Source organism: Canis lupus, chromosome 19 (assembly GCF_048164855.1).
Source record: "Canis lupus baileyi chromosome 19, mCanLup2.hap1, whole genome shotgun sequence".
Taxonomy (NCBI): domain Eukaryota; kingdom Metazoa; phylum Chordata; class Mammalia; order Carnivora; family Canidae; genus Canis; species Canis lupus.
In genome coordinates, this window is record NC_132856.1 from 56,549,569 (window position 1) to 56,574,209 (window position 24,641).

The following is a 24,641-nucleotide window of genomic DNA, read 5'->3' on the forward strand; positions in this document are numbered from 1 at the left end:
GAAAACCATTAGTGGGCAAAAGGCCTGTTTCCTTTTTGCAAAATGATATATTCTGGAAGGTGACTAAATCACTCAACAAACTTATTGACACCCCTCTTGTCTGAACCAGCCCCAGAGTCAAGCAGATGTTGATGGGCACAAAGCTTCCAGAAACTAAGTCCTACCTTGTGGGGACTTCCCATTCAATTGGAGGAGACGCGGGTGTAAAGAGAAATGTCAGATGTGTAAGGAGGTGTTTAGGGGGAGCACACAATGCTCTAAGCATCTTCAGTCCGGACACACCAGATTTCATGTCTTGGCCATAACTATAATTTTTTTCTATCAGGGACTGGTATATAGAGAGAACCATTAAAATGACAATGATTATGGGAACCCTGGTGGCTCAGTTGGTTGAGCATCTGCCTTTGGCTCAGGTCATGATCTCAGAGTCCTGGGATTGAGCCCTGCAATGGGTTCTCCGCTCAGCAGGGAATCTGCTTCTCCCTCTCCCTCTGTGCTCTCTCTTTCTCTCTCAAATAAATAATTTTTTTTAAATGATAATGATTGTATATGAGTTTAACTGGTGTATGAACCCTAAGGAGTGCACATACCACATTTGGGAGCCATCTGATAGAACAGATAATATCTTTGGGCTCATTCCTCTCCATCTCTAGGTAAAGCTCATAATGCCTACCTCACCAGAGTCCTTCCCACCTAGGCCTCTAACCTCCCAGCATGATGACAGGTGTCCCCTATGTAGCTAGAATGCTAGGGTCCTATGGTTGTTTTGGCTTATGTATTTGTTGTTTCCTACAGGAAAAAAAAAAAGTGGATGGGCTATCATTTCATAAGCCAGCGAGGACTTTGGAATTCCCCAGCTATCTCACCCCTGAACAACAGCCCTGTCTCCCCTCCTGGCCACTAGAGACCCCTTCCCAGAACCCTGGCTGGATGATGTCACAGACAGGTGACCTCACTGCGGCAAAGGAACCGGGAATCTCAGTGGCATGGGGGAGGAGGGAGGATGTTTCTCCACCACCCCAACCCCCCATGTCTGTGGTGAAGTCAATCGAATTAGTGTTGCCCAAGGATGCAGTCTACCTGGCCGGCTCCAGCATAAAAGGGCAGGTGGTTCTAATCCTGAACAGCACCCTGGTGGACCCTATAGTGAAAGTGGAGCTGGTGGGAAGGGGTTATGTGGAGTGGAATGAAGAAATCGGGGCATCCCGTGATTATAGCAGAGATGTTATTTGCAACAACAAGGCCGACTATGTGCAGAAGATGAAGACGTTCCCAGTAGAGGGTAAGACAAAGCCAGCAGCCAACTCTGGCCATAATAGGAATCTGGGTCTGGAAGGCAAACTCATCCCCCAGGGTTACCAGCAATGGGCAGAGGCCTGGTTCCTCCCCAAGAGGGAAGCAATGTATAACAATGACCATCAGTTACACATAACACGAAAATAACAAGACATGAGGAGTGGATCAGATATTTGCAATGAGCTTTCAAAGTAGTTTCCCTGGAAAAAATGCTATCCTTAGCCCAATGACCACTTTGGGAAGCCATTTTTTTTACTCTGTTTTGTTATTTTACGGAGATAAATCTCCCTCTGGCAGTGAAATGTGAGGAGACAAAATAAAGGAGTCTTCTGGTCCCAGGGAAAGAGATAGGAGGCAGGGAAGACATTCTAGGGAGAGAATAACCAACTCCCACCTCCAGCAGGTTCAGATCCAAAGTCTGGACAGACCTCAGGGAGGCTGAACTGCCTGGGAGCTAGAGGCCTTTCCAAAATGTGCTCATGGGAGCGTTCCTAGGTATGCCACAACTTTTAGTCAATGCTTGGCTGAACAAAGTTTAAATTTAGACTTTTAAAATTTTTAGATAGGGAGGTCATGCAAAAGTCTCTTCAAAGAGGGAATGACTGAGCTCAGAGCTGAGTGATGGGAGGGACACCAGCCGTGCAGATATCTAGGGGAGGAATGGCAACATCCCAGGCCTTATGTTGCCTTCTCAGTGTCCCATTAACCCATCTGGAAAATGGAAACCAGAAAAGGGATTGCCTCGTACAATTGCTTTGAGGACGTAGCGATTGAGTGATACATGAAGGGCTTAGAATAGTGTGGGGCATACAGTAAGTGCTTCATAAGTGTTCATTTTTTCAACCCAAGCACTCCCCACCCAGTTGCCCCCAGCGTCAGGTACCACCCTCTCCCATCGCTAAGCGTTTCCCCTTGAAAGCATAAGCCCGAGCCTTCAATGGATTCACTCGTTTATTTCGAAAACATTTATTGAGCACCTTCTGTACACGGCACTGAGCCAGGTGCTGGGGGTGCGGCAGTGAATAAATCAAACATTGTCCCTGGAGTCACTGGGATAGCCATCCAGGGGGGAAGACACAACAATGAGAGGCATTTGGATGAATGAAAATAACAGTTTTTAAAAATGAGGAAGTTACAGAAATGGGGGCTGTGTGAGTTGCTCCCTGGTCCTCGGTTGCCACTCAACACATGTTAAGTGCCTACTGTATGCTGTGTGCTGAAGGCCAGGCTCCGGGAGGGCAGAGAGATGTGCTGGCCTTCCTCTCTGCTGCAAATACAGCCTGAAAGAGCCTCTGGCACACAGTAGGCACTCAAGATGTGTTTGTTAAATGAATGTACGACTGGGGGCTGGACCTCCAGTTTCTCAGACCCAGAGTAGAGGTGAGCACATCCCTACGGGTATTTGGGGTAACCACTCCAGCCGCATCACCCACCCAGGGCATCCCCCTCCAGCCCGGCTTGCAGATCCCTAAAAGCACAGAACTCAGCCTAACTCAGGTACAGGTGGGCCAGGCCCAGAACAAACCCCCGGCCAAACCAACAAATAAAGGGGAGGGGGGGAGAAAGAAAGAAAAAAGATTCTAGAACCTTCTGATGGCGCCGGTGTGTTTTGCTTTCAGATAATTGGTTAAGTGCAGGCAGCCACACCTTTGACTTCCATTTCAGCTTACCTCCCAGGCTTCCTTCTACCTTCACCAGCAAAATCGGCCACGTCTTCTACTTCGTGCAAGCCTCCTGCATGGGCCGGGAGCACATTCTGGCGAAGAAGAGAATGTACTTGTTAGTTCAAGGGACTTCGGACTTCCACAAAGAAAACCCACTGCAGGTAGTGGGGGGTGGGGGGCAGCGGTGGGGCCTGTCCTCCAAGCTCCCCAGAGGCAGGTGGGAAGGCAGGGGACAGAGGAAGAAGGAAAGGTGCTGGGGGGCCCCTGGGGCCCAGGGAGTTCACAAAGGATGAACCAGAAGCCAGAGTAGGAACCAAGCCAGAGGCTCTCAACCAGGATCATCCTGCCTCCCCAGGGGGCATGGGGTAGGGTCTGTAGACGTCTACAGGTGTCAGGACCGGTGGGAGCGGAGGCTACCGGCTGTCGAATGGGTAGGGCCAGGGGTGCTGCTCGATACCCCACAGTGCCCAGGGCGCCCCCCACAGAGAATGACTGGGCCCCAATGTCCTTGACTCTATTAAGTCATGACTGTTCAGAACCCTCCCCGCCATTCCCTGCTCCGTGACCCGTGGGTGAGAGGCTGGGACACGCCATGGGTCTCCAGGGTCTCTGAGCCCTCAGACAACAGAGATGGTGCCCCCAGCAAAAGAAGCAAGGAAGGAGGGACGCCCGGGTGGCCCAGTAGTTGACCATCTTCCTTCAGCTCAGGTCATGATCCCAGGGTGCCAGGATCGAGTCCCGCATCGGGTTCCCCACAGGGAGCCTGCTTCTCCCTCTGCCTGTGTCTCTGCCTCTCTCTCTCTCTCTCTCTCTCTCTCCTCTCTGTGTATTCTCATGAATAAATGAATAAAATCTTTAAAAGAAGAAGAAGAAGAAGGAGGAGGAGGAGGAGGAGGAGGAGGAGGAGGAGGCACAGCAGCAAGGAAGGGGGTAGCTTCTGGCCCCAGGAAAGAAAAGGCCATGTGGCGTTGGTCTGGCTGAGCAGAGGAGGTTTTCTGGATGGTTCCTGAAGGCCCAGGTGCAGAGGTGGAAGTGGAGGTGGGTGGAGACACGTTGGCCCAAGTCACTCCCCTGGGGACTCTGTTATGAGAGCATGGTGGCTGAGATGGCTGGCATTTTAGTTTTCAACATCCAGGTAAAAATCCCGGAGCCCCCACCTCCCTGTCATGCCACCCTCTGCAAATAATGTTGCCTGTCTGCACCTCCACCTCCTCATCTGTAAAATGGGCAAGGAGATAGTGCGTGGCTTCCAGAACTTTCCACAGTGCCTGGCATGGACTGGGGGAATGGGCCCCAAGAATCTTGTCACTGCCTCCACTGCCAGTATTATTATGTGTTTAACAGAGAGATCATCTCTAGCCTGGCCAACCTCCTGGGATGGTCCCGGAGGGTCCCAGGAAGGGAAGATGCTTAGAAGGGTGGATCAGCCCTGGGATGTCCAGACCTGAGCTCAGGGCCCGCTTGACCATCTGCTCCCCGTGTTACCCTCAGTAGGCTATGGCCCTGCTCTGGCCTTCCCTTCAGAGTTCATCTAGAGCACAGGGGGCACAAGGCAAAAACTGGGGTGAAATGTTGGGGCTGGGCACCTGGGTGGTTCAGTGGTTGAACGTCTGCCTTCAGCTCAGAGCATGATCCCGGGGTCCTGGGATCGAATCCCACACAGGGCTCTCTGCAGGGAGCCTCCTTCTCCCTCTGCCTGTGTCTCCATGTTTCTCATGAATAAATAAATAAAATCAAGAAAGAAAGAAAATAAAGATAGATCGATTGATCAATTGATCGATTGGGGCTGGGTGAGTCCCAGCCTGAGCTGTTGTTGACAGAACCTTCATTAGCTAGATGGCCTTGGGCATTTAACACCACCTCCTAGCACCCTGACCATCCCAAGTGGTATAATGAGAAAGATCACAATTCCCTCAATGGGTGCTCACCAAGACTGCAAAGTGCTCAGCACAGCGTCTACACACCCAGGAGGAGCCCCGTAAGTGGGAAGATCTAAAATAAAAATTGTAGCAGAAAAAAAAAAAAAAGGTAGCAGTAAAAGGGAGTTATCTCAGATGAGTTTTGAGGATATGAAAATAGGGTGTCCTTTCAACTACTCAGTTCTGTCTTAACCAGACTGGGCAAGGGTGGCCCTTTTGAGGAGGTGACATTTTAGCAGAGAATTGAAAGAAGAGAGGGGAAAACCATGGGGAGATCTGAGGTACAGGGTTCCAGGCAGAGGGAACAGCCCGTGCAAAGGCCCTGGGGCAGGGCTGTGCCTGGCGTGTTGGAGGAATAGTGGGGAGGGGGGGGCACATGGCCAGAACAGAGTGAATGAGGGGGATAGAGGGGGAGAAGGTGAGGGCACAGAGGTACAAGAGGCTTTGGGAGGACTTGGACTTTCACCCTGAGGGAGGTGAGAGCCCTGGTGGGGAGAGAGTCATCACTTGAGTCCCTCTGGCTGCTTTGGGGAGGATAGACAATGGGGGGCAGGGGAGCAGGGCAGGGGTCACTGCTCTGGTGTAATGAGCAATGATGGGGCTTAACCAGGTAGAGGCAGAGTATTTTCTTTTTTTAAGATATTTTAAAAATTCTTTTAGAAAAAAAAAATTCTTTTAGAAAGAGAGAGAGTGTGCGCTCACAATGAGAGACGGGGCGGGGGGCAGGAATCTGAAGCCAACTCCACGCTGAGCTCAGAGCCCAACGCGGGGCTCGATCCCACAGACGCCAGATCATGACCTGAGCTGAAACCAAATGTTGGACGCTCAATCGACTGAGCTACCCAGGCACCCCTGGGTGGAGACAGAGTCTTGATCCCCAACAGTCTGTCCCCAGAGCAGCTGGAGGCAGTCAGGTGATGACATTCCTCTGCCCCCACAACCTTCCCCCACCTGCCATTTCATTCAGGGTAAATACCAAAGTCCTCTTGAGGCCTTTAGAGGCCTGCTCCAGCCAAACAGGCCTCTTCCCTGTTCCTCCAATACACCAGGCCTGGGTCCTGCCCCACGGCCTTTGCATGGGCTGTGCCTTCCACCGGGAACCCTATAACATGAACCTTCCTATCCTTCCCCTTCATCCTTCAGGTCACTGCTCAGAAGCCACGTAGGCACTCACCTGGCTGGATGAACTCACAGCCCCAGTGAAGGCAATTCAGCTATATCTATTCAAATTAAAATGAACACGTACTTTGCCCCGGCCATTTCCCTTCTAGAAATTTCTCCTACTGATATTCTTTCATGTGTGACCTGACCTCTGACAGCAATGTTTACGTGGCCAGAAAAAAAAGGAATCGACCTAAACACTCATTGTTCAGGGAATTAAAGTAGCAGTGTGGGATCCCTGGGTGGCGCAGCAGTTTGGCACCACCTGCCTTTGGCCCAGGGCGCGATCCTGGAGTCCCGGGATCGAATCCCACGTCGGGCTCCTGGTGCATGGAGCCTGCTTCTCCCTCTGCCTGTGTCTCTGCCTCTCTCTCTCTCTCTGTGTGACTATCATAAATAAATAAAAAAAAATAAAGTAGCAGTGTGCCATCCAAGGAATACTCGCTAGATAAGAGAGAGAGAGAGAGAGAGAGAGAGAGAGAGATGGAGCAAGGCAGCTCTGGGTGCAGGACCTCTAAGTCACTGGGTTGAGTGAGCACAGCAAAGTTCAGCCTGGCACGCTGCTGGTGCACGCGAGAAATGCACTTCCTTGCAGGTGTAACAAACGTCTCCGGAAGGAGACCAGAGAAACTGGCAACAGATGCTGCCCCCCTGGGAGGGGAGCAGGAGCACACATTTTCCCCTTCCACTTTTTTTTTTTAACAGCTTCATTGACATAAAATTCACATATAATTCACCCATTTAAAGTGTGCAGCTCAAAAACAAACAAAAAATAAATAAATAAAGTGTGCAGCTCAGCGACTTCTAGCACGTTCACAGAGTTGTGCAGCCACCGCCAACGGTGGATCGTAATAGAGCAGGTCATCAGCCCAGAAAGAATATTCTTGCATCCCTTAGCTGTCACCTCTGAACCCCCCACACCCCCTCCCCCAGCAACCACTAATCCACTTCCTCGCTCTGTCGGGATTTGCCTGTTCTGGATATTTCATGAGAATGGAATCGTGTGATACATAGGCTTTTTATTATTATTTTAAGATTTTATTTGTTTATTCCTGAGAGACGCAGAGAGAGAGAGGCAGAGACACAGGCAGAGGGAGAAGCAGGCCCCATGCGGGGAGCCCGATGCGGGACTCGATCCCGGGACCCCGGGGTCACGCCCTGAGCCGCCCAGGCACCCGAATATGTAGGCTTTTTGCATCTGGCATATTCCACTCACCTTTGTGCGAGCCCCACCCACGACGCAGGACCTGTCTCACCATCAGGGCCTCATCCCTTTTTAAGGCTGGATAGCGTGTTCATGGGGCAGCGGGACCCCGTTTTGTGTATCCTTCCCGCACTGATGGATACTTGGGTCGTTGCCACTTCTCTGCTACTGTGAATCATGCCGCTGTGCGCACTCACGTACACATGTTTGCAAGGATGTATCTTCTTGTTTCTCTTGACTAGACACCTGGGGTGGAATTGCTGGGTCAGAGGATCCTGCTGTTGAACATTCCAGGAACCACCAGACTGTTTCCCACGGTGGCTGTACTGTTTTGGGGTTCCCTCCAGCAATGCACAGGGGGCTCCAATCATCCCCACCTCCTCTCTCCTCCATTCTTCGTACCTTTAGAATCTTGAAAGTCAGGATTGCGTTCCCTCTTCCGGCCCTTGGTACCGGGAGCTCATTCCAGAGACATTTCCTAACCATCGGCTCCAAGGGAGCCCCCACCCCATCTCTCCTTAGTTCACGCCCCCTGGTTTGCATTTGCATCTGGCCCCAGCCTCATCACTGGCCCTATCAGCAATGAGCTGGTTCATTTTCACTGTGTCAACTGTGTGTCCGGCTACCCCCACACCCCGACCAGAGCAGGAACCGGGCTGGTCTTCACTGCTACGGGTTGTCCTTGAACTTGGCACCAAGTTGATGCAAATAAACCCTGGCTGGATGAATTTCCCCCAAAGTTTCACATCTGCCAAAGGAACGCAGGCCTTCAAAACACGCCCAGATGCAGGAAATCCACTGTTGGGTTTGTACCCCGACATTACTGGGAATCAGGGTGCTTTGGCCACCCTGCCTGACCTAGCGTGGGAGTCTCTCTCCACTGGGCCCCTCTGGGAATTGCTGGGCACCTCTCTCAGGTACAGGCCAGAACTACCGCTTGGCCTTGAGTTAGGGCAGTAAGCTCCTTAATGCCTGCAGGGTCCTAACGCATGCGAGGAATTTTCGAATTTTCGAATAAGACTGGAGGGATTTAGACTAAAACTGCCTGCAATTAGCCTCCTGGAGGAGAGGGAGGAGAAAGCTGAGGAGGCAGGAAGGCCAAAGGCAAGGGTAGAGGTGAGGTCACCTGGGGTCAGAGGTCAGCCCCAGGTCTCCCAAGAGGCAAGGCATCCGAGCTGGAGCAGGGTTTTTCACAACCCGTCCACAGGTTGCAACATAAATTTAGCAGGGGTCCAAGTACACTTGTATAAAATGAAAGAATATGCAAGACCTAAATAGAATGTGTCAGAAAGAAGTCAATTTTGTGGGCAGCAAATTTTCTTGTTGTTTTTTTTTTAATAGAATAAGAAAACAAAACAGAATAAAATAAGAAGAGCAGCAAATGAAGAAAATCTGTTTGGTGGCTTGCAACCGAGTTTTAAAAAAATGAAAGAATAGAACAAAATATAAACATGATGGGTTGCAACAGCTTTGTCTTTATAACATCAATGTGCTGGACCAAATATAATAGTTTTGAATATGCAGAATGTAGAATTTATGAGAAAAAATTAATTTGGTGGGTTACAACCAGTTATTGCTTATAAAATGTTGGTTTCATATAAAACAAAATAATAAAGAAAATGTGCTGAAAATAACAGGAAAGCAAATCCAGAGGGTCTCAATGAACATTTTTAAATGATTACAATAAACAGGAAGTACTAGTAGGCATGTGTTATGGATAAGTAGTAGTTCATAAAAGACACTTCTCTTTCAAAGATCTAAGATGTAGATGTAAATAAGGATTTGTGTTCTTTGCCATAATATTAAAATCTGTTTTAACCATGAGCTGTGATTTTAAGAAAAAAAGAAAAAGGGAATAGTATATGGCACATACCGTGCGTGGCCTGCAAAGCCTAAAATATTTGTCATCAGTTCCTTTACAGAAAAAGTTCACCCCCAAGGCCCAGAGCAACTCTCAGTGTAAGACCAGGAAAAAATGTCTTCAGGATGCTCCCTCTAGCACTTTTATGATATCAAGCACATAGAAACAATATAAATGTCCATCATGTCCAGGGGAGGGGGGAGCTGATGAGTAAATACATTGTTTTGCAGCACACTCAGTGGGCGTCGTGAAAACAAATGTACCAGAGTGACAAGCGCCTGCATGCATGCATTTCCAGCACAGAATGCTGAGCTAGGAAAGCGAATTACTAGAAAATACGGGAGAAAAAAAAAAGAAAACACGGACAGCTTGATATATTTAAAGTATTAAAATGTATAAAACAGGAGAGCCTGGCCAGCTCAGTCCATAGAGCATGCGACTCTTGCTCTCAGGGTCACGAAGTTGGGTGTGGAGCAAACTTAAATTTTTTTAATTAAAAAAATTTGCAAGCCAGTATTGTATACTTCCGGCACAAGCAGGTGCATTCCTAAAGAATATAAAAGTTCACATGAGGGGCAGCCCGGGTGGCTCAGCGGTTTAGTGCTGCCTTCAGCCCAGGGCCTGATCCTGGAGACCCGGGATCAAGTCCCACGTCAGGCTCAGGCTCCCTGCATGGAGCCTGCTTCTCCCTCTGCCTGTTTCTTTCTCTCTCTCTCTCTCTCTCTCTCTCTCTCTGTCTCTCATGAATAAATAAATAAAATCTTAAAAAAATAAAAATAAATAAAAATAAACAAATAAAAGTTCACATGAGTATGACAAATAGCCAGTCTGGCAAGGAAGGGGAGGAGGCAATGAGGCAAAGCAGAACCTACCAGATAATGTTTCCTTTCCTCCTAGAAGATACATTTGTGCTGGCTATACTGTTCTTTACACACTTTGTTCCAAGACAATACATCTTGCGGGAGGTCCCTCCATGTTTGTAGTAAGAGAACAAATGTGTAGGCACAACAAAGTGATTGCTGTAAAATTCAAAATGTTGCCCTTTGCAGGCAGGGTTGGGGGCTGGGTGCCATGGAGGACTTTGGGGGAAAACTGCCAAATCTCGACTCCTTGCATGGAGGTTACAAGAGAGTTGACTTTGGAATAACTCAGGGTTATTTATTTGCCTCGTGAGGGGTTTCCGTGTCTGAGTTGTATTTCTCAATAATGTTTAAGAGTGCTCTTAAAAAGCCATCGATATGGGGTGCCTGGGTGGTGGGGTTGGTTGAGCGACCCACTCTTGGTTTGGGCTCAGGTCATGATCTCAGGGTCATGAGATTGACCACCCACGTTGGGCTCCGTGCTCAGTGTGGAGTGTGCTTGAGATTCTCTCCCTCCCGCTTATGCACTCTCTGCCTTTCTCTCTAATAAATCTTTTTTAAAATCCAGACATGAGGGACTCCTGGGTGGCTCTGTGATTGAGCATCTGCCTTGGGCTCAGGCCGTGACCCTGGGGTCCTGGGATTGAGTCCCGCATTGGGCTCCCCGCAGGGACCTGCTTCTCCCTCTGCCTGTGTCTCTGCTTCTCTCTCTCTGTCTCTCTCTCTATCACTCTGTCTCTCATTAATAAGTAAATAAAATATTTTTAAAAAGCATCCAGATATGCTAAACCCCCAACTCTGGGCAAAGGGAGCAGGGGATGGGGGTGGGGGATGGCGTTAGGGAAGGGTCCATGGGGGCTCCAACCAGATCTCTCATGTTTTTATTTTATTTATTTTTTCCCATTTAAGATTCTTTTTTTATTTATGAGAGAGAGAGAGAGAGCGAGAGAGGCAGAGACACAGGCAGGCCCCACGCAGGGAGCCCGACGTGGGACTCGATCCCGGGACCCCAGGGTCACGCCCTGGGCCAAAGGCAGGCACGCTAAACCGCTGAGCCACCCAGGGATCCCCTTGTGTTTTTATTTTAAATTGTGGCAATATATGCATGATATAAAATTTTCCATCTTAACCATTAGTGTTGAGTACACTCACGTGGCTGTGCAGCTCTGATATTTTATGTCTTAAATGAGCAGAGATTGTTTGTAAATGCTAATAGAGTGGTTTGTAGAAACATGGCAGTGGTGTACTAGGAAATGGTTAACAACCAGCTTTGGTGCAGGGCAGCCCTGATGTGTAATGTTTACCAATTTCCCTGATGAAAATAATCCCATGGGGGCCAATTTCAAATGATAACTTGCTGTCACTAATGGGAAGTGTAAGGGGAGTTTGGAAGTATTTTTCACACTATTTCTCTCTCTTTTCTTTGGTATGCTGAAGGAGAACACACACACACACACACACACACTCAGTTGTAAAAGTATCAAGTTCCTCTGCAAGAAGACACCGGAAGCCAGCAAAAGTGGAGAGTGCTCATTCTAAGTTCCCCCGGCATCATATCAAGTCCTTTAAAACATTATCCACAAATAAAAAGTAAAATGGCACCGAAGCCACTCGTTAATATAATGTACATGCGACTTTTATTTGCAATCCAGCAGCCGACTAGTGGATAGAGTGGCTGCATCTTGAGGCATTTATTGAAACGCATTACATAATTTCAACTCTACAGTTTTCCTTTTATAATTCAGGGCCCCTAATATTTTCTCCTAGAGTCTGAACTACTCGGGTGAGCCCTAGGTCTTGGGCTTAGACCGCGACACACTTCCTTTCTTCTGGAAAACAGAGGCCCAGAGAAGTCAAGCCACTTGCTCAAGGTCACACAGCAAGTGAGCGTTGGAGGTGGGGGTGAAGCCAGGGCCTTGTGGATACCTTAGGCTTATTTTACAGATGAGGAAGGAAATTGATACTCAGAAAGGCAAAGGGTATTGATTAAAGCAAGTTGGGAGATCACACCAGGCTCCTGGCTACCAGATGCCCAAGGCTCCAGATCCTACCTCAGTAGATCTGGAGGATCTAAGTAGATCCTCCTACTTAGGGAGAGTCCCTAAGACTCAGTTTGCAGGGGCTGTGATGGAGGGCTGTCAGGCAAGCGAGCGGATTTTGTGGCCATGACCCCTCACAGTTGTCTATCTCCCCCCCCCCCTTCTAGAACCCTCTATTGGTGGAGGCTGAGAAGAAGGTCTCCTACAACTGCTGCAGCCAGGGCACCATCTGCCTACAAATCCAGATGGAGAAGAACACCTTCACGCCGGGGGAGAGGGTCATCTTCACCACGGAGATCAACAACCAGACCAGCAAGTGCATCAAGACGGTCATCTTTGCCCTCTACGCCCACGTGCAATACGAGGGCTTCACCCCCAACGCGGAGCGGCGGTCGCGGGCGGACAGCAGTGAGCTGCTCCGGCAGGAGGCCAACACCCAGATCACGCCTTTCAACACCACCAAGATCGTCAGCGCCCTCAACCTCCCGCAGGTGCTGTCCGTGAGCAGCAGCACACGCGACAGCGAGATCATGAGCACCCACTACGAGCTGGTCAGCACCGTCCACCTGCCCTGGTCCCTGACCAGTGTGAAGGCCAAGGTTCCCATCATCGTCACCAGTGCCCCTGTGGACGCGGCCAGCTGCCAGCCGGTGGAGGGGACGGCGTTAGCCCTGAGCCAAGAGCGCCAGAATTAAGTGCCCAAACTTCTAAATATTAAAAGCTCTATCAGACTCTACAGGCAGCCCTTTCTTTGCCTTGCGCAGATGGGCTTCAGATAAATCGGGTCATGGGTGGCAGGTGCCTGAACCTCCCCGCATTGCAGCCATTTAGGCGTCAGGTTCCCCCGTCCCCAAACAGTTTACAGAACGCTGGGGACAGATGAAGGGGACTGACCAGGCCTTCCAGTAGACCCCACCCCGGTTAGTGCTCCAGACCCATGTCCTCGCTGTGGGTCTCACAGTGCCTGGACCCAGGGTCCCCAGCTGGGGCCAGTCTACCCTCCAGGTGCACTAGCAAAGTCTGGCTGCACAGGTTTTCACCACTGAGGGGAATGGGCACTGCTCCTGGCCTTGGGTGAGTGGGGCCCAGGGCTGCTGCTCACCGTCCTGCAACGCCCAGGATGGCCTCATCCCAAGAGAATGATCCAGCCCCAAAGGTCCACAGTGCCAAGTGGGAGAAAGCTTGCATTCACTATCTGGGGGTAAAATCGAGTTTGATTCCTAGCTCAAGATACCAGAATAAATCCCTGATGGATCAGGTGGTGTAAACCAGGGTGACCCCCCAGTGCCTGTGAGTTACCTCCTCTCTCCCTCCACTCTAACCCTAACCCATGCATGCATTTAAATGTGTTTAGTATCCCAGGATGGTTATGGGATGCAGAGTCTCCTGGGGGTCAGTGGAATCCCCTAACCCAGTGGGCCTCACCCAGAGGGATCCTGCCCCTCAGGGGACACTGGGCAACATCTGAGGACATTTGAGGCTGTCATGACTGCGAGTGCTCCTGGCAGCGAGTGTGGGGGGGGCGGGTCAGGAGTGCTGCTCAACATGCCACAATGAACAAGACGGCCCCCTTGTTAATTGAGAATGATCTGGCTCCTTGGGGCACCTGGGTGGCTTAGTCTGTTAAGTGTCTGCCTTTGGCTCAGGGCATGATCTCAGGGTCCTGGGATCGAGCCCCCAGCATTGGGCTCCCTGCTCAGCAGGGAGTTTGCTTCTCCCTCTCCCTGCCCCTCCCCCTGCTCATGCTCTCTCTCTCTCTCACACACATAAATAAATACAAGAAGAACAAGAACAAGAAGAAGAGAATGATCTGGCTCCAACAGATTCTTAACTATAGAGAACACACTGATGGTCACCAGAGGAGAGGTGGGTGGGGGATGGGTTAAAAGGTGATGGGGATTAAGTCATGCACTTGCTGTGATGAGCACCAGGGGATGTATGGAAATGTTGAATCACTGTATTATACACCTGAAACTAATATTAGTGTATGTTAATTAAGTGAAATTTAAATGAAAACTTTAAAAAGATAATGATCTGGTCCCAAATGTCAGCATGGGCGAAGGGGGAAAGACGCTGGGCTAGGGGCAATCCATGAGGGCAGGTGGTTGCCAAGTGCCAGGGTTGGGTCTGTGGGCCTCTTACCCAAGTGAGGGCCTGTCCCTCCTACACTCACAGCCTCTCAGGGCTAACCCACGTCACTCAGGGTAGAAGCCAAAGTTCCCCCAGCACAGGGCTTGCATATCTGCCCATGTCTCATCTATGATCATTAGTCACCTGCACCTGACCTTATCCCTTACATTCTGTCCTCCCTGCAAATAAAAATCCAGGATGCCCCATTAAGTTTGAATTTCTGAAGGACAATACTGTTTTAGCAGAAGTATGTCCCATGCCATATTTGGGATATGCTGAGGCTGAAAAAATAATTTGTTGTTTGATATTCCAATTTAACTGGGTATCCTTTACTTTTTTTGGTGATCTGATTGCTCAAGCAACTAGAAAGCTCTCAACACAAATCAGGCCACCTCTGTCCATTGGGTCCCCATGGCACTCACGCTGTCTCTGCATGATCAGGAATGAAGGAAGGACTTTCCTGACACCACACCGTTCTTATTCTTCTCCCACTTCTCAGATTTTTTGGTGTCTGCTTTCATCAAAACCATATCAACCATACCTCCTCTTTCAGGAAGCCTTCCGGCCATACCAGGAAGCCTTCCAGCACCTCTCACCCTCTTCTACCAGGTCCTGAAACATGGATGACCTTCAAGGGTCATCTCTGCAGACGATAAGTCTGAATAGTAATAAGAAATAATGAGGACAGGGATCCCTGGGTGGCGCAGCAGTTTGGCACCTGCCTTTGGCCCAGGGCGTGATCCTGGAGACCCGAGATCGAATCCCACGTCGGGCTCCCAGTGCATGGAGCCTGCTTCTCCCTCTGCCTATGTCTCTGCCTCTCTCTCTCATTCTGTGTGACTATCATAAATAAATAAAAATTTTAAAAAAAGAAATAATGAGGACAATAATAACACCACAGCAAGGATCGGCTCCATTCACATCACACTTTCCTTCTTCCTCCTGGGCACATGGCTGGACTACATTTCCCAGCAACCCTTGCAGCCAGGTGTGGCCATGTGATTGATCTGGGCAATGAGAGGTAAGATGATCACAGCCAAGCCAATGGCCTTATGACTGATCTGGCCAAGTGATGTGATTCAGGCCAGATCCATTAAAAACTCACCACAGGAATCTTGTTCTCCCCTTTTTGCCAGCTGCTTGGAGAGGAGTGCTCGAACGGGAGCTGCCCAGGAAAGTTGATCTGTGCTCCTGGGGGTTGATTGTTGGAAACACAAGGAATAAAATTATTGAGTAAACAACATCTGCTGTCGGGGCACCTGGGTGACTCAGTTGGTTAAGCGTCTACCTTCCGCTCAGGTCATGATCCCAGGGTCCTGGCATCAGGCCCCAGGTTGGGCTCCCTTCTCAGCAGGGAGCCTGCTTCTCCTTCTCCTCTTTGTGCTATCTCTGTGTCTCTCTCAAATAAATAAATTATTTTGTTTTAAAGATTTTATTTATTTATTTTTTATTTATTAATGAGAGACACACAAAGAGAGGCAGAGACACAGGCAGAGGGAGAAGCAGGCTCCATGCAGGGGAGCCCGACATGGGACTCGATCCCAGGACCCCAGGATCACACCATGAGCTGAAGGCAGACTCAACCGCTGAGCCACCCAGGTGTCCCTTAAATAAATAAATTCCCCCCCAAAAAGAAAAAAATCTGCTGAAATTGACGATTGCTCATTCCAGCCATTGGTCTACCCTAGGATTTCTTCAGCTCTGCACATGGATATTTGGGGTCAGACAATTCATTTTATGGGGAACAATCTTGCACATTGTAGAATGTCGAACAGCATCTCCTGCTTTTACCCACTAGATGCCAGTAGCATCTCCCAAGTTGTGACAACGGAAATTTCTCCAGACGCTGCCAAGTATCCCTAAGATGGGCAGAACCACCCTCAGCTGAGAGCCTCTAGTCTACTCTTATCATACAAGTAGCTACAAGTAGCTACATTTATGGAGGCTTTTGGACATTTTGGGGACCCGGAATTCAATGTAGCCACAACTAAACCTGTCATCTCGTCTTCCCCCCATCCCTACCCCACCTGTTCCTTCTTTAGCTCCCTGTGTCAACGAAGACCCCATCTGAGCCTTTTATTCTCCCAAATTCTGCTTCTTTTACTTCCTAGGTAACTATTAAACCTCTCCACTCCTCCCATCTCCCCTGCCACTACCCTAATCCAGGCCATCATCAATGCTTACCTGGATGATTGCTGCAGCGGCCTCCCAAGTGGCTCTGCTCTCGCCCCTGCCCAGCAGCCAGAGAGAGAGAGAGAGCTTTTCAAAATGGAATTTGTGATTACAGGCTTGACTGGAGCTGGAGAAGCCCCTCCCAAGAGGCCCCACCCACATGGCTCTTGGCAGGAGGCTTTTAGTTCCATGCCACCTGGGCTTCTTGGGTGTCCCCGCAACATGGCAGCTGGCTTCCTCTGGAGCAAGTGATCCAAGAGAGAGCAGGGAGGCCACGATGACTTTTATGACCTAGTCTCAGAGGCGTTTGACACAATCGCTCCTGCCAGATTTTGTTTGTTCTTACAGACACTCAACTCACTCACTTCAACCCACACTCACAGGGAAGAGAATTAGGATCCACCTTTTTAAAGGGGTGTCGAAACATTGGCAGATTTTTGTGTGTGTTTTGTCTTTTTTGGTTTTTCGGTTTTTAAGTAAGCTCTACACCCAACGTAGGGCCCGAACTCACAACCTGAAGATCAAGAATCACATGGTCTATGGATGAAGCCAGCCAGGTACCTCCTTGTGGGCACATTTTTAAAAACCACAATCCCTAATCAATCCCTTGACAAAGCCCATCGGATCCACCTTCAAGATCCTTCTGGACTCTTACTCTATTATCACCACGCTGGTCCTGCAGCTCGAGTGTCCACGGACGGATGAGCCGATAAACAAATGTGGTCCATCCACATGATGGACATCACATCAGCCTTAGAAAGGAAGGAAATCCTGATACACACTACAACATAAATAAACCTCGAGGATGTTACCTAAGTGAAGTAGGCCATCTCAAAAGGACAATTCCCCTCTACGTCTATGAAGTCCCTAGAGGCGTCCCACCCACAGAGACAAGAGAGAAGGCGGTGGGCGTCGGGGAATGGGATGGGAGTGGGGAGTCACTGTCTCATGGGAACAGAGCCTCAGTTTTGCAAGATGAGAATGTTCTGGAGAGGGATGATGGGGACGGCTGCACAACCATGAGAATGCACTTGAGGACACTGAGCTGCGCACTCAAAAATGGCTAAGATAAATTAAGGTAAACTTATGTGTGCTTATTTTACCACCATTAAAATGTTTTTAATAACAGCAATACCCAGGCACCGAGCTATGCTTTCAATCTCTCCATCAACTGTGAGTCTGGACAACTGTCATCAATGATCACGAATGCCCCATTTCACAGATGAGGCATCAGAGGCTCAGAGAAGTGCAGGGGGTGCCCAAGCTCACAAAGCCAGGATGAGATCCCCTAACCACCGCCCCATAGTACCCCTCTGAGCACCACAGAGACTCTTATTTTTACTGTTTCAGCTAAGGAAGGAGGGACCTGTCTCAGAGACGCAGAACTGAGGCAGGTGACACGTCAGGCTGGGCTCCTCAGCATCAGTACGTGGCCAGGCTGAGATGGGAACCTGGGGTGGCCTGATCCTGTCCCTGGGGCTGTGGGTTTGAGTCCTAATTATATGCTCTCTTGGCCCCAGTTCCCCCTCTTGCAAAACTGACAGGGTGTTAGGGAAGCAGCCAAGACCAATGTACCTGGGAAGGACTGAGGGTCCAAATACAGGCTCTCCAGACCTTGGTTTTCTCATCTGCAAAATCTTTAAATAATTATTGTGCTTTAAATAATGTTATTAATAATGGTATCTGGTATTGTTATTGACTATTAATTACTCTTTTTTAAAAATATTTTATTTATTTATTTATTCATAGACACACAGAGAGAGAGAGGCACAGGGAGAAGCAGGCTCCATGCAGGGAGCCAGATGTGGGACTCGATCCTGGGTCTCCAGGATCATACCCTGGGCTGCAGGCAGCGCCAAACCACTGCGCCACCAGGGCTGCCCAACTATTAATTACTCTTACTCACCTTGGCACAACTGTATACACGGGGCTGGGTCATTTGCCATGGGGGTGCCCTGGGCACCGTGGGTGGGAGGCTCCACGCCAGGAGCACCCCCAGTTGGAACAACCAAAAACATCTCCAGACACCCCAAGTGGAGACGGAGCCCCTGAGGGTTCTGGGAGCAGAATCGCCCCAAGTGGTAGCCCCTGTGCACATGGTAGGGTTGGAGGTCTACGTTGAGTTAGTGCATCCAATACTAAATGCCAATGAGATTCCCAGCTCCGCTATTTATAAGCTGTGTGACCCTGGGCAAGTCACTTGCATCTCTGAGCCTCAGTATCCCCCCCTTCCATAAAACTCAAACTCATCATTAGTCCCTCTTCCCCGAAGACGCTGGATTAAACAGCCTACGTCTATAAATGCATCAGCCAAAGTAAGCGCTCACTCCACAGGCCCTGTTGTTACCACAAATGGGAGCTTCTAGAAGATTCTGACTGGCAATAGCGGGCCCCCACACCCTCCCCGCTGGCCGCCTCCTCTCTGGGCCCCAGATTCAGGAGACCACACAGGCGGGGCGTTGGGAACACTTCCTGTGCGGTGGCCTGTGGTGCCCACTGGGACAGGTGGGCTAACGGGAGAGCACAGCTGGGATCACCCCACTTCCTGCCCTGGGAGGAGGCGCCTCTTGGGTCCCTTCGCCCCCACCCCAAAAATAACACCTCCCCCCCACCAGGAACCAAAGCCACCGCACCAGCTGCAGCCTCCAACTCAGGGGACATAGGACGGGCGGGGCCCGGCAGCTGCCACCACGGCGCCTGCCCCGCTGGGAATGTCCTCCCCCCTGCTGCTGCCACCTCCGGCATTCCAATCCCAAGGGGGTGACCTGGCCTCCCCCGTGGTGGCCCGGGACACACGAGCTCTGAGCAGGCAGGGCCGGCCGGGGGGATGGTGCTCCTTTGCCACCCCGGGTGACCGGGGACCCTCCCCGGCCAGAACCCCCAGGTCCCAGGTGTCTTCAATCCTCACCTCAAGGGATTGTCTGAGGGGGAAAGGGCTGGTTGCCAGGACAACAGCCCCCCACCTCTGCCTCTGAACAAAGGGGCAGCCAAGAACGGCGTGTTCTCTCCCCGCCAACGTGACCGGCACATCCTGGCAGCTGGCACTGGGAGGGCCGGGCCCCGAGCCGCCGGGCCTGGCCGCCCCGGACAAGGCCGCTCACTGGGGAGCGGTCAGGGGGTGGCCGGGCCCCCGGGGATCTAGTTCCTGGTCAACCGGCCCTGGGCCTCTGGCCTTCCGGTACATTCTGCCGAGGAAGTCAGGCTGCTCTGCCTGCAGGACTTCCCAGAAAGGCCACGGGGCCTCACATGTCTGGCCCCGAGCCGGACAAAGGCCACACAGGGCCCTTCCTGCTGCCGGGCCCCCTGACCCCGCATTCTGGGGCCAGGGGTGCCCAGTGGGACCCGCCGGGGCCTGGGAGGGGCTGGCCCAGGGGACAAACAGTGGGTCTCCGAGTAGCTCCCCTCCCCCAGGCGGTACCTCCAGTGCAGGGGACAGCGGGCAGCTGGCGCCACCAGGGCGGGAGGCGGGGCGGGGACAGGCCAGGGCCTGCATGTTAAAAGACCCCCGGTTTCCCGCGGCGAGCCGGCCCAAGGAGACAAAACCTTGCCTTCTGGCCATCGGGCGGCCGTGGGTCGGATTGTCGGGCCGCTGGCTGGGGCTGCACGGTTGGGGAAGACACAGGCAGGCCTGCTGTGGCTGGCGTAGGGCTGGGGCGGGGGGGGGGTCCAGGACGTACGGGTAAACAAACTATTTCTTAGCATAAGTATGTCCCTTACAATATTTGGGCCATACTTATACTTAAAACTATTCACTGTGTATCTGGACTTCACATGTACCTGGGTCTCCCGGATTTTTATTCGGTGAATTTGCAACCCCAGGCCACGGGCCCTCAAAGAGGTAAAGTTAAGCTCATCAACGTCCTCCCACACTTGTTCCTCTGCGGCTCCTCGCCCCAGGGGGGGCCTGGGTGTCCTCCACCTCCCTGGGTCACTCACCGGAGGCCCAAGTCAGCCTCACCTTCCAAACCCAGGCCCGTTGGCGCCCTGCCGTGGTCTCTCCCATCCACCCCCACCTCCTGCAGGCCTGGTCATGGCCCATCAGCTCCCGCCTGCCCTCGCTCCTGCCTTTCTCTGCATCTTGAAGTCTCCACCCCCTTCCCCAGAGACCTAAACAGGGGCCTCCCTGCTCTGAATCCCACAGTTGCTCCCCACCGCTCCCAGAATAAAGGCCAAAAGCCTCTGCTTGACATTCGAAGCCCTTTCCCCAGCAGGGCTCCAAGCAACCCCTATTCCCGGTTCCCAGCCCCCTCTCCCAGAAGGAGCGTGGTTCTCCGAGAGCTTCCTGCTCTGTCAGGACCCCAGGTGCCTGGGTCAGGTGCCCCCCTCCTCTGCCCACAGCCCTCTGTGGTTCCCACCTTCCGTGGGGTACAAACCCAAGTCCTCCCTAGCCCACCTACCCTGCCCCCTCCCTTCCTTGCACTGGATCACTCTTCTCTGGCCACGAGGGCCTTTGCTGTTCTTCCAGCACACGAGGCCCAGTGTTGCCCCAGGGCCTTTGCACAAGCTATTCCTGTTGCCCAGAGCATACCTCCTCTCCAGAGAGCCTATTTCTCTGTTTCACTGCCCATCCAGTAGATCATGCCAGAGATGTTTAATAAAAACTTTCTGAATGAATAATCGATCACGGTGCCTGGAAGGTCCTCTTGCATGCCCCCTTCCATCTGCCTATGACTTCCGCTTTTTCTTTTTTTTTTTTAAGATTGTATTTATTTATCCATGAGAGACACACAGAGAGAGGCAGAGACACAGGGAGAAGCAGGCTCCCTATGGGGAGCCCACTGTGGACCTCGATCCCAAGACCCTAGGATCACAACCTGAGCCAAAGGCAGATGCCCAACCGCTGAGCCACCCAGGCTCCCCCCTCCCACTTTTTCTTTAAGACTTACCTGAAGCGGGGGGGGGGGGGGGGGGGGGACTTACCTGAAGCAGGTGGGCTCGTTTTCCTCTTCCCCATTTCCTTTATTCATTGGGCAGCCCAGCACATCTTTCCAATGCTCCAACCTGCCCTTCTGACCCTGCTTCAGAACCTTCTGTGGCTCCCTAATGTCCTCAGGGCTCCTGTCAGCCTGGCTCTTGCCAAAGTGTCTGATGTCTCTCCCCTGACACCATGATTCTTTTCCCTCTTCCCCCACATTCCACCCTGCAGCCTCACTTTGCACCTGCAAGCTCTCTGGTCCCCCTGCCTGGATTGTCTCTCCAGTACCTTCACCTGCCTGACACCGGTTCCTCTCTGAAGCCTCAGCTTCGACATTACTTCCTCCTGGGGGCTTCCCAGGACCACCCACAACCTGGGCCCAGGTGCCACCAAGCATGTGCAGCCCCCATCCCCTCTATTTTATGCACTTGGTCACCAGAGTCAACTCCTGCATCAGACATAGGACACCCAGCGCCCACGACCCTTTTAAGGGTCGGTGGAAATGGTTTGTTTTTAATTCATCTTAAAATCAGAAGAAAACAGGGGATCCCTGGGTGGCGCAGTGGTTTAGCGCCTGCCTTTGGCCCAGGGCGCGATCCTGGAGACCCGGGATCGAATCCCACATCGGGCTTCCGGTGCATGGAGCCTGCTTCTCCCTCTGCCTATGTCTCTGCCTCTCTCTCTCTGTGTGTGACTATCATAAGTAAATAAAAATTAAAAAAAAAAGGAAATGCTACTGAACATTAAAAAAAAAATCAGAAGAAAACAGGGATGCCTGGGTGGCTCAGTGGTTGAGCGTCTGCCTTTAGCTCAGGTCGTGATCCAGGGGTCCCCGCAGGGAGCCTGCCTCTCCCTCTGTCTGTGTCTCTGACTCTCTCTGTGTCTCTCATGAATAAATAAAACTTTAAAAAAATCAGAAGAAAGTAATGAATATACTACCAATGCAGTTGTAAAAGATCATTTGCAATATTTTTTCACAGAGGGAGGAACCCACAATGACAAAAGTGCCCTTGGGCTGTGAAAGTCTTCTTCTTCTTTTTTTTTTTTTTTTTGAAGATTTTACTTATTTATTTGAAGGAGAGCAAGTGAGCGAACACAAGCAGGGGGAGAGGCAGAGGGAGAAGCAGACTCCCCACGGAGCTGGGAGCCCAACACAGGGCTCAATCCTAAGACCCTGGGATCATGAGCCAAGCTGAAGGCAGACACTTAAGGGGCTGAGTGACGCAGGTGCACCAGGACTGTGACAGCCTTAATGCAGCCCTGCTGGTCCCATGAGCGTCTCCCTATCGGATTATGAGTGTCTTGAAGGGGGAGGTGGAGGCTGAATCTCCAGGGTTGCCCAGCGTAGGTCTGTATACAGCAGGTGGTAAATAATTGCTTGTTGCATGACTGCATACACAATGCATCACTGGGTCTTCACGGCCAGGCCTGGCCTGGCTCACAGTAATAGGAGATACTTGAATGGATGGATGGTTGGAAGGAGGGAAGGGTCAGAGGGTAGATGGAGGGGACACCTGGGCGAGGACAGCAATCTGGGGCCAGCAGCGCCACCTTGTGGCACAACTCTGGTCTGTCTCTCCCCTGGGCTCCGTGGGAAAGAAGTGGGGAGTTTTCTGAGCCTTTACACTGGAAAGTGTGGCCTCGAGGAGGAGGAGGAAGAAGGAAAGGAAGAGGAGGAAGAGAAAGGGGAAAGGGGAGGAGTTGGGTACACTGAGACCTCAAACTCAGGCTGCCCATTTCTGGCCGTGTGACCCGGGGCAGGTTAATGAATCACTTCTGTCATCCTCGGCTTCCTCCTCTCCCAAAATGGAGAAAATAAAAACGAGGCCTCTGAATAATGTAATAAAATAGCTCAGGAAACAATATGCGTCTTACCTCCCACCCTGGGGATCCTGGACAGGTGTCGCCCTCAAGGAGCCCACCAAGGCTGGGCGGTGACAGCTTCCGGGAGGACATGGCTGGAGGAAAAAAGGGGTCTGGGTTTGGAGGTAGAGTTGTCAGAGTCAGCAAAAACAAAAACAAAAATAAATAAATAAATAAATAAATAAATAAATAAATAAATAAATAAAAAGGATCCCGAGCTCAGTCTGAATTTCAGGTCAACCAGGAATAATTTTGAACATAAGTATATCCCAACTGTTGCCTGGGATATACTTCTACCCCCAAATGTATTCCTGGTTGACTTGAAATTCAAATTGAAGTGGGCATCCTCTATTTTGTCTGGCAGCCTTCGCCTAGGGGGGAGACTGAGGAGGTAGGCAGGAGGACTTCCAGGAGGAGGCGGCAACCGTGCAGAAAAGGGAGGGCTAGGGCAGCCCGGGTGGCTCAGGGGTTTAGCGCCGCCTTCAGCCCGGGGCGTGATCCTGGAGACCCGGGATCGAGTCCAGGGCGTCGGGCTCCCTGCGTGGAGCCTGTTTCTCCCTCTGCCTGTGTCTCTCATGAATAAATAAATAAATAATCTTAAACAAAAAAGAAAAGGGAGGGCTAAGGGCCGGTGGGGCAGCGCCCGTTCCTCCCCCGCCCCACCTTGTGCACATGCGCAGTGGCGAACGCCCTTGATTGCGCTCACAGCGACCGGGAGGTGGGCGGTTGAGTGCCACACTAGGAAAGACGGTGACCATGGCTGTTCCCCTTTTGTTCAAAAGCTGTGGCGCAAAATCACCAAGACTTTATTTTGCAAATCAGAATTGCGTTACATTTCCTAGACCAGGAATATTTTGGCCATGTCCCAGCACTGGAAGCCCAAGACGTTTCTCCCAGCGTCTCTGGATCTGTGTGACCTTGGCCGACTCACTTAACCTCTCTGAGCTCCATCTATCCAAGAACTCACTCCACTCCAGCCACGTCACCTTCCTGGCTGCTTCTCCAACTCACCTCGCGTGGTCGGCCTCAGGGCCTTTGAACCTGCCTTTTCCCCAGATCTCTCCGTGGCCTCTCCTCTCCTCCCTCACTTCTGCATTCCGATGCCAATCTGGGAAGCCTCCCTTGATCACCGATTAAAAATCACACCCCACGTTCTCCATCCCAGTCCTTTGCTTTTCCTCCGTGACCTGACCCACTATGCGTTTCACTCACTTCTCTTGCTCGTTGTCTGTCTCCGGCCCCGGCCCCGAGCACCACGAGGCTGGCATCTGCGTTACCCACTTCTGCGTTCCCAGCACCCAGCGCAGCAGCTCAATAAAAATTGCTGAATGAGTGAGTAGGAAAATGAGTGCACGAGGAGGAAAGCAGGCCAGCAGCAAACGGGACACTTTTAACCGTCACAGCTGATTGCTTTTGTCCTTTCTCTGTCTCACACTCACTTGAGAATCTGACTAGCTGCCTGTGGTTACTTACATGTGATTATTCAGTTCCTCGATGTACAAAAGCCATACGGTGCTAGTGGCCCATAGCGAGTGGTACGGAATTCTAGAGCATCCC

General features: G+C 51.2%; 1 protein-coding gene and 1 long non-coding RNA gene across 2 annotated transcripts; one reads left to right on the forward strand and one right to left on the reverse strand.

Moving 5' to 3' along the window:
- Positions 1-950: 950 nt before the first annotated feature.
- ARRDC5 (arrestin domain containing 5) lies at positions 951-12,740 on the forward strand. The gene is made up of 3 exons (XM_072787720.1): positions 951-1,282; positions 2,916-3,121; positions 12,172-12,740. The coding sequence occupies exons 1-3, from the start codon at positions 1,030-1,032 to the stop codon at positions 12,697-12,699; spliced, it is 987 nt and encodes a 328-aa protein (XP_072643821.1). The 5' UTR covers positions 951-1,029; the 3' UTR covers positions 12,700-12,740.
- On the reverse strand, positions 3,839-19,658 carry LOC140611036 (uncharacterized). The gene is made up of 4 exons (XR_012012422.1): positions 19,215-19,658; positions 16,319-16,364; positions 15,240-15,325; positions 3,839-7,490 (listed from the first exon to the last, which is right to left on the reverse strand). It is a non-coding gene; the product is annotated as an uncharacterized lncRNA (long non-coding RNA).
- Between the last annotated feature and the right edge of the window lie 4,983 nt (positions 19,659-24,641).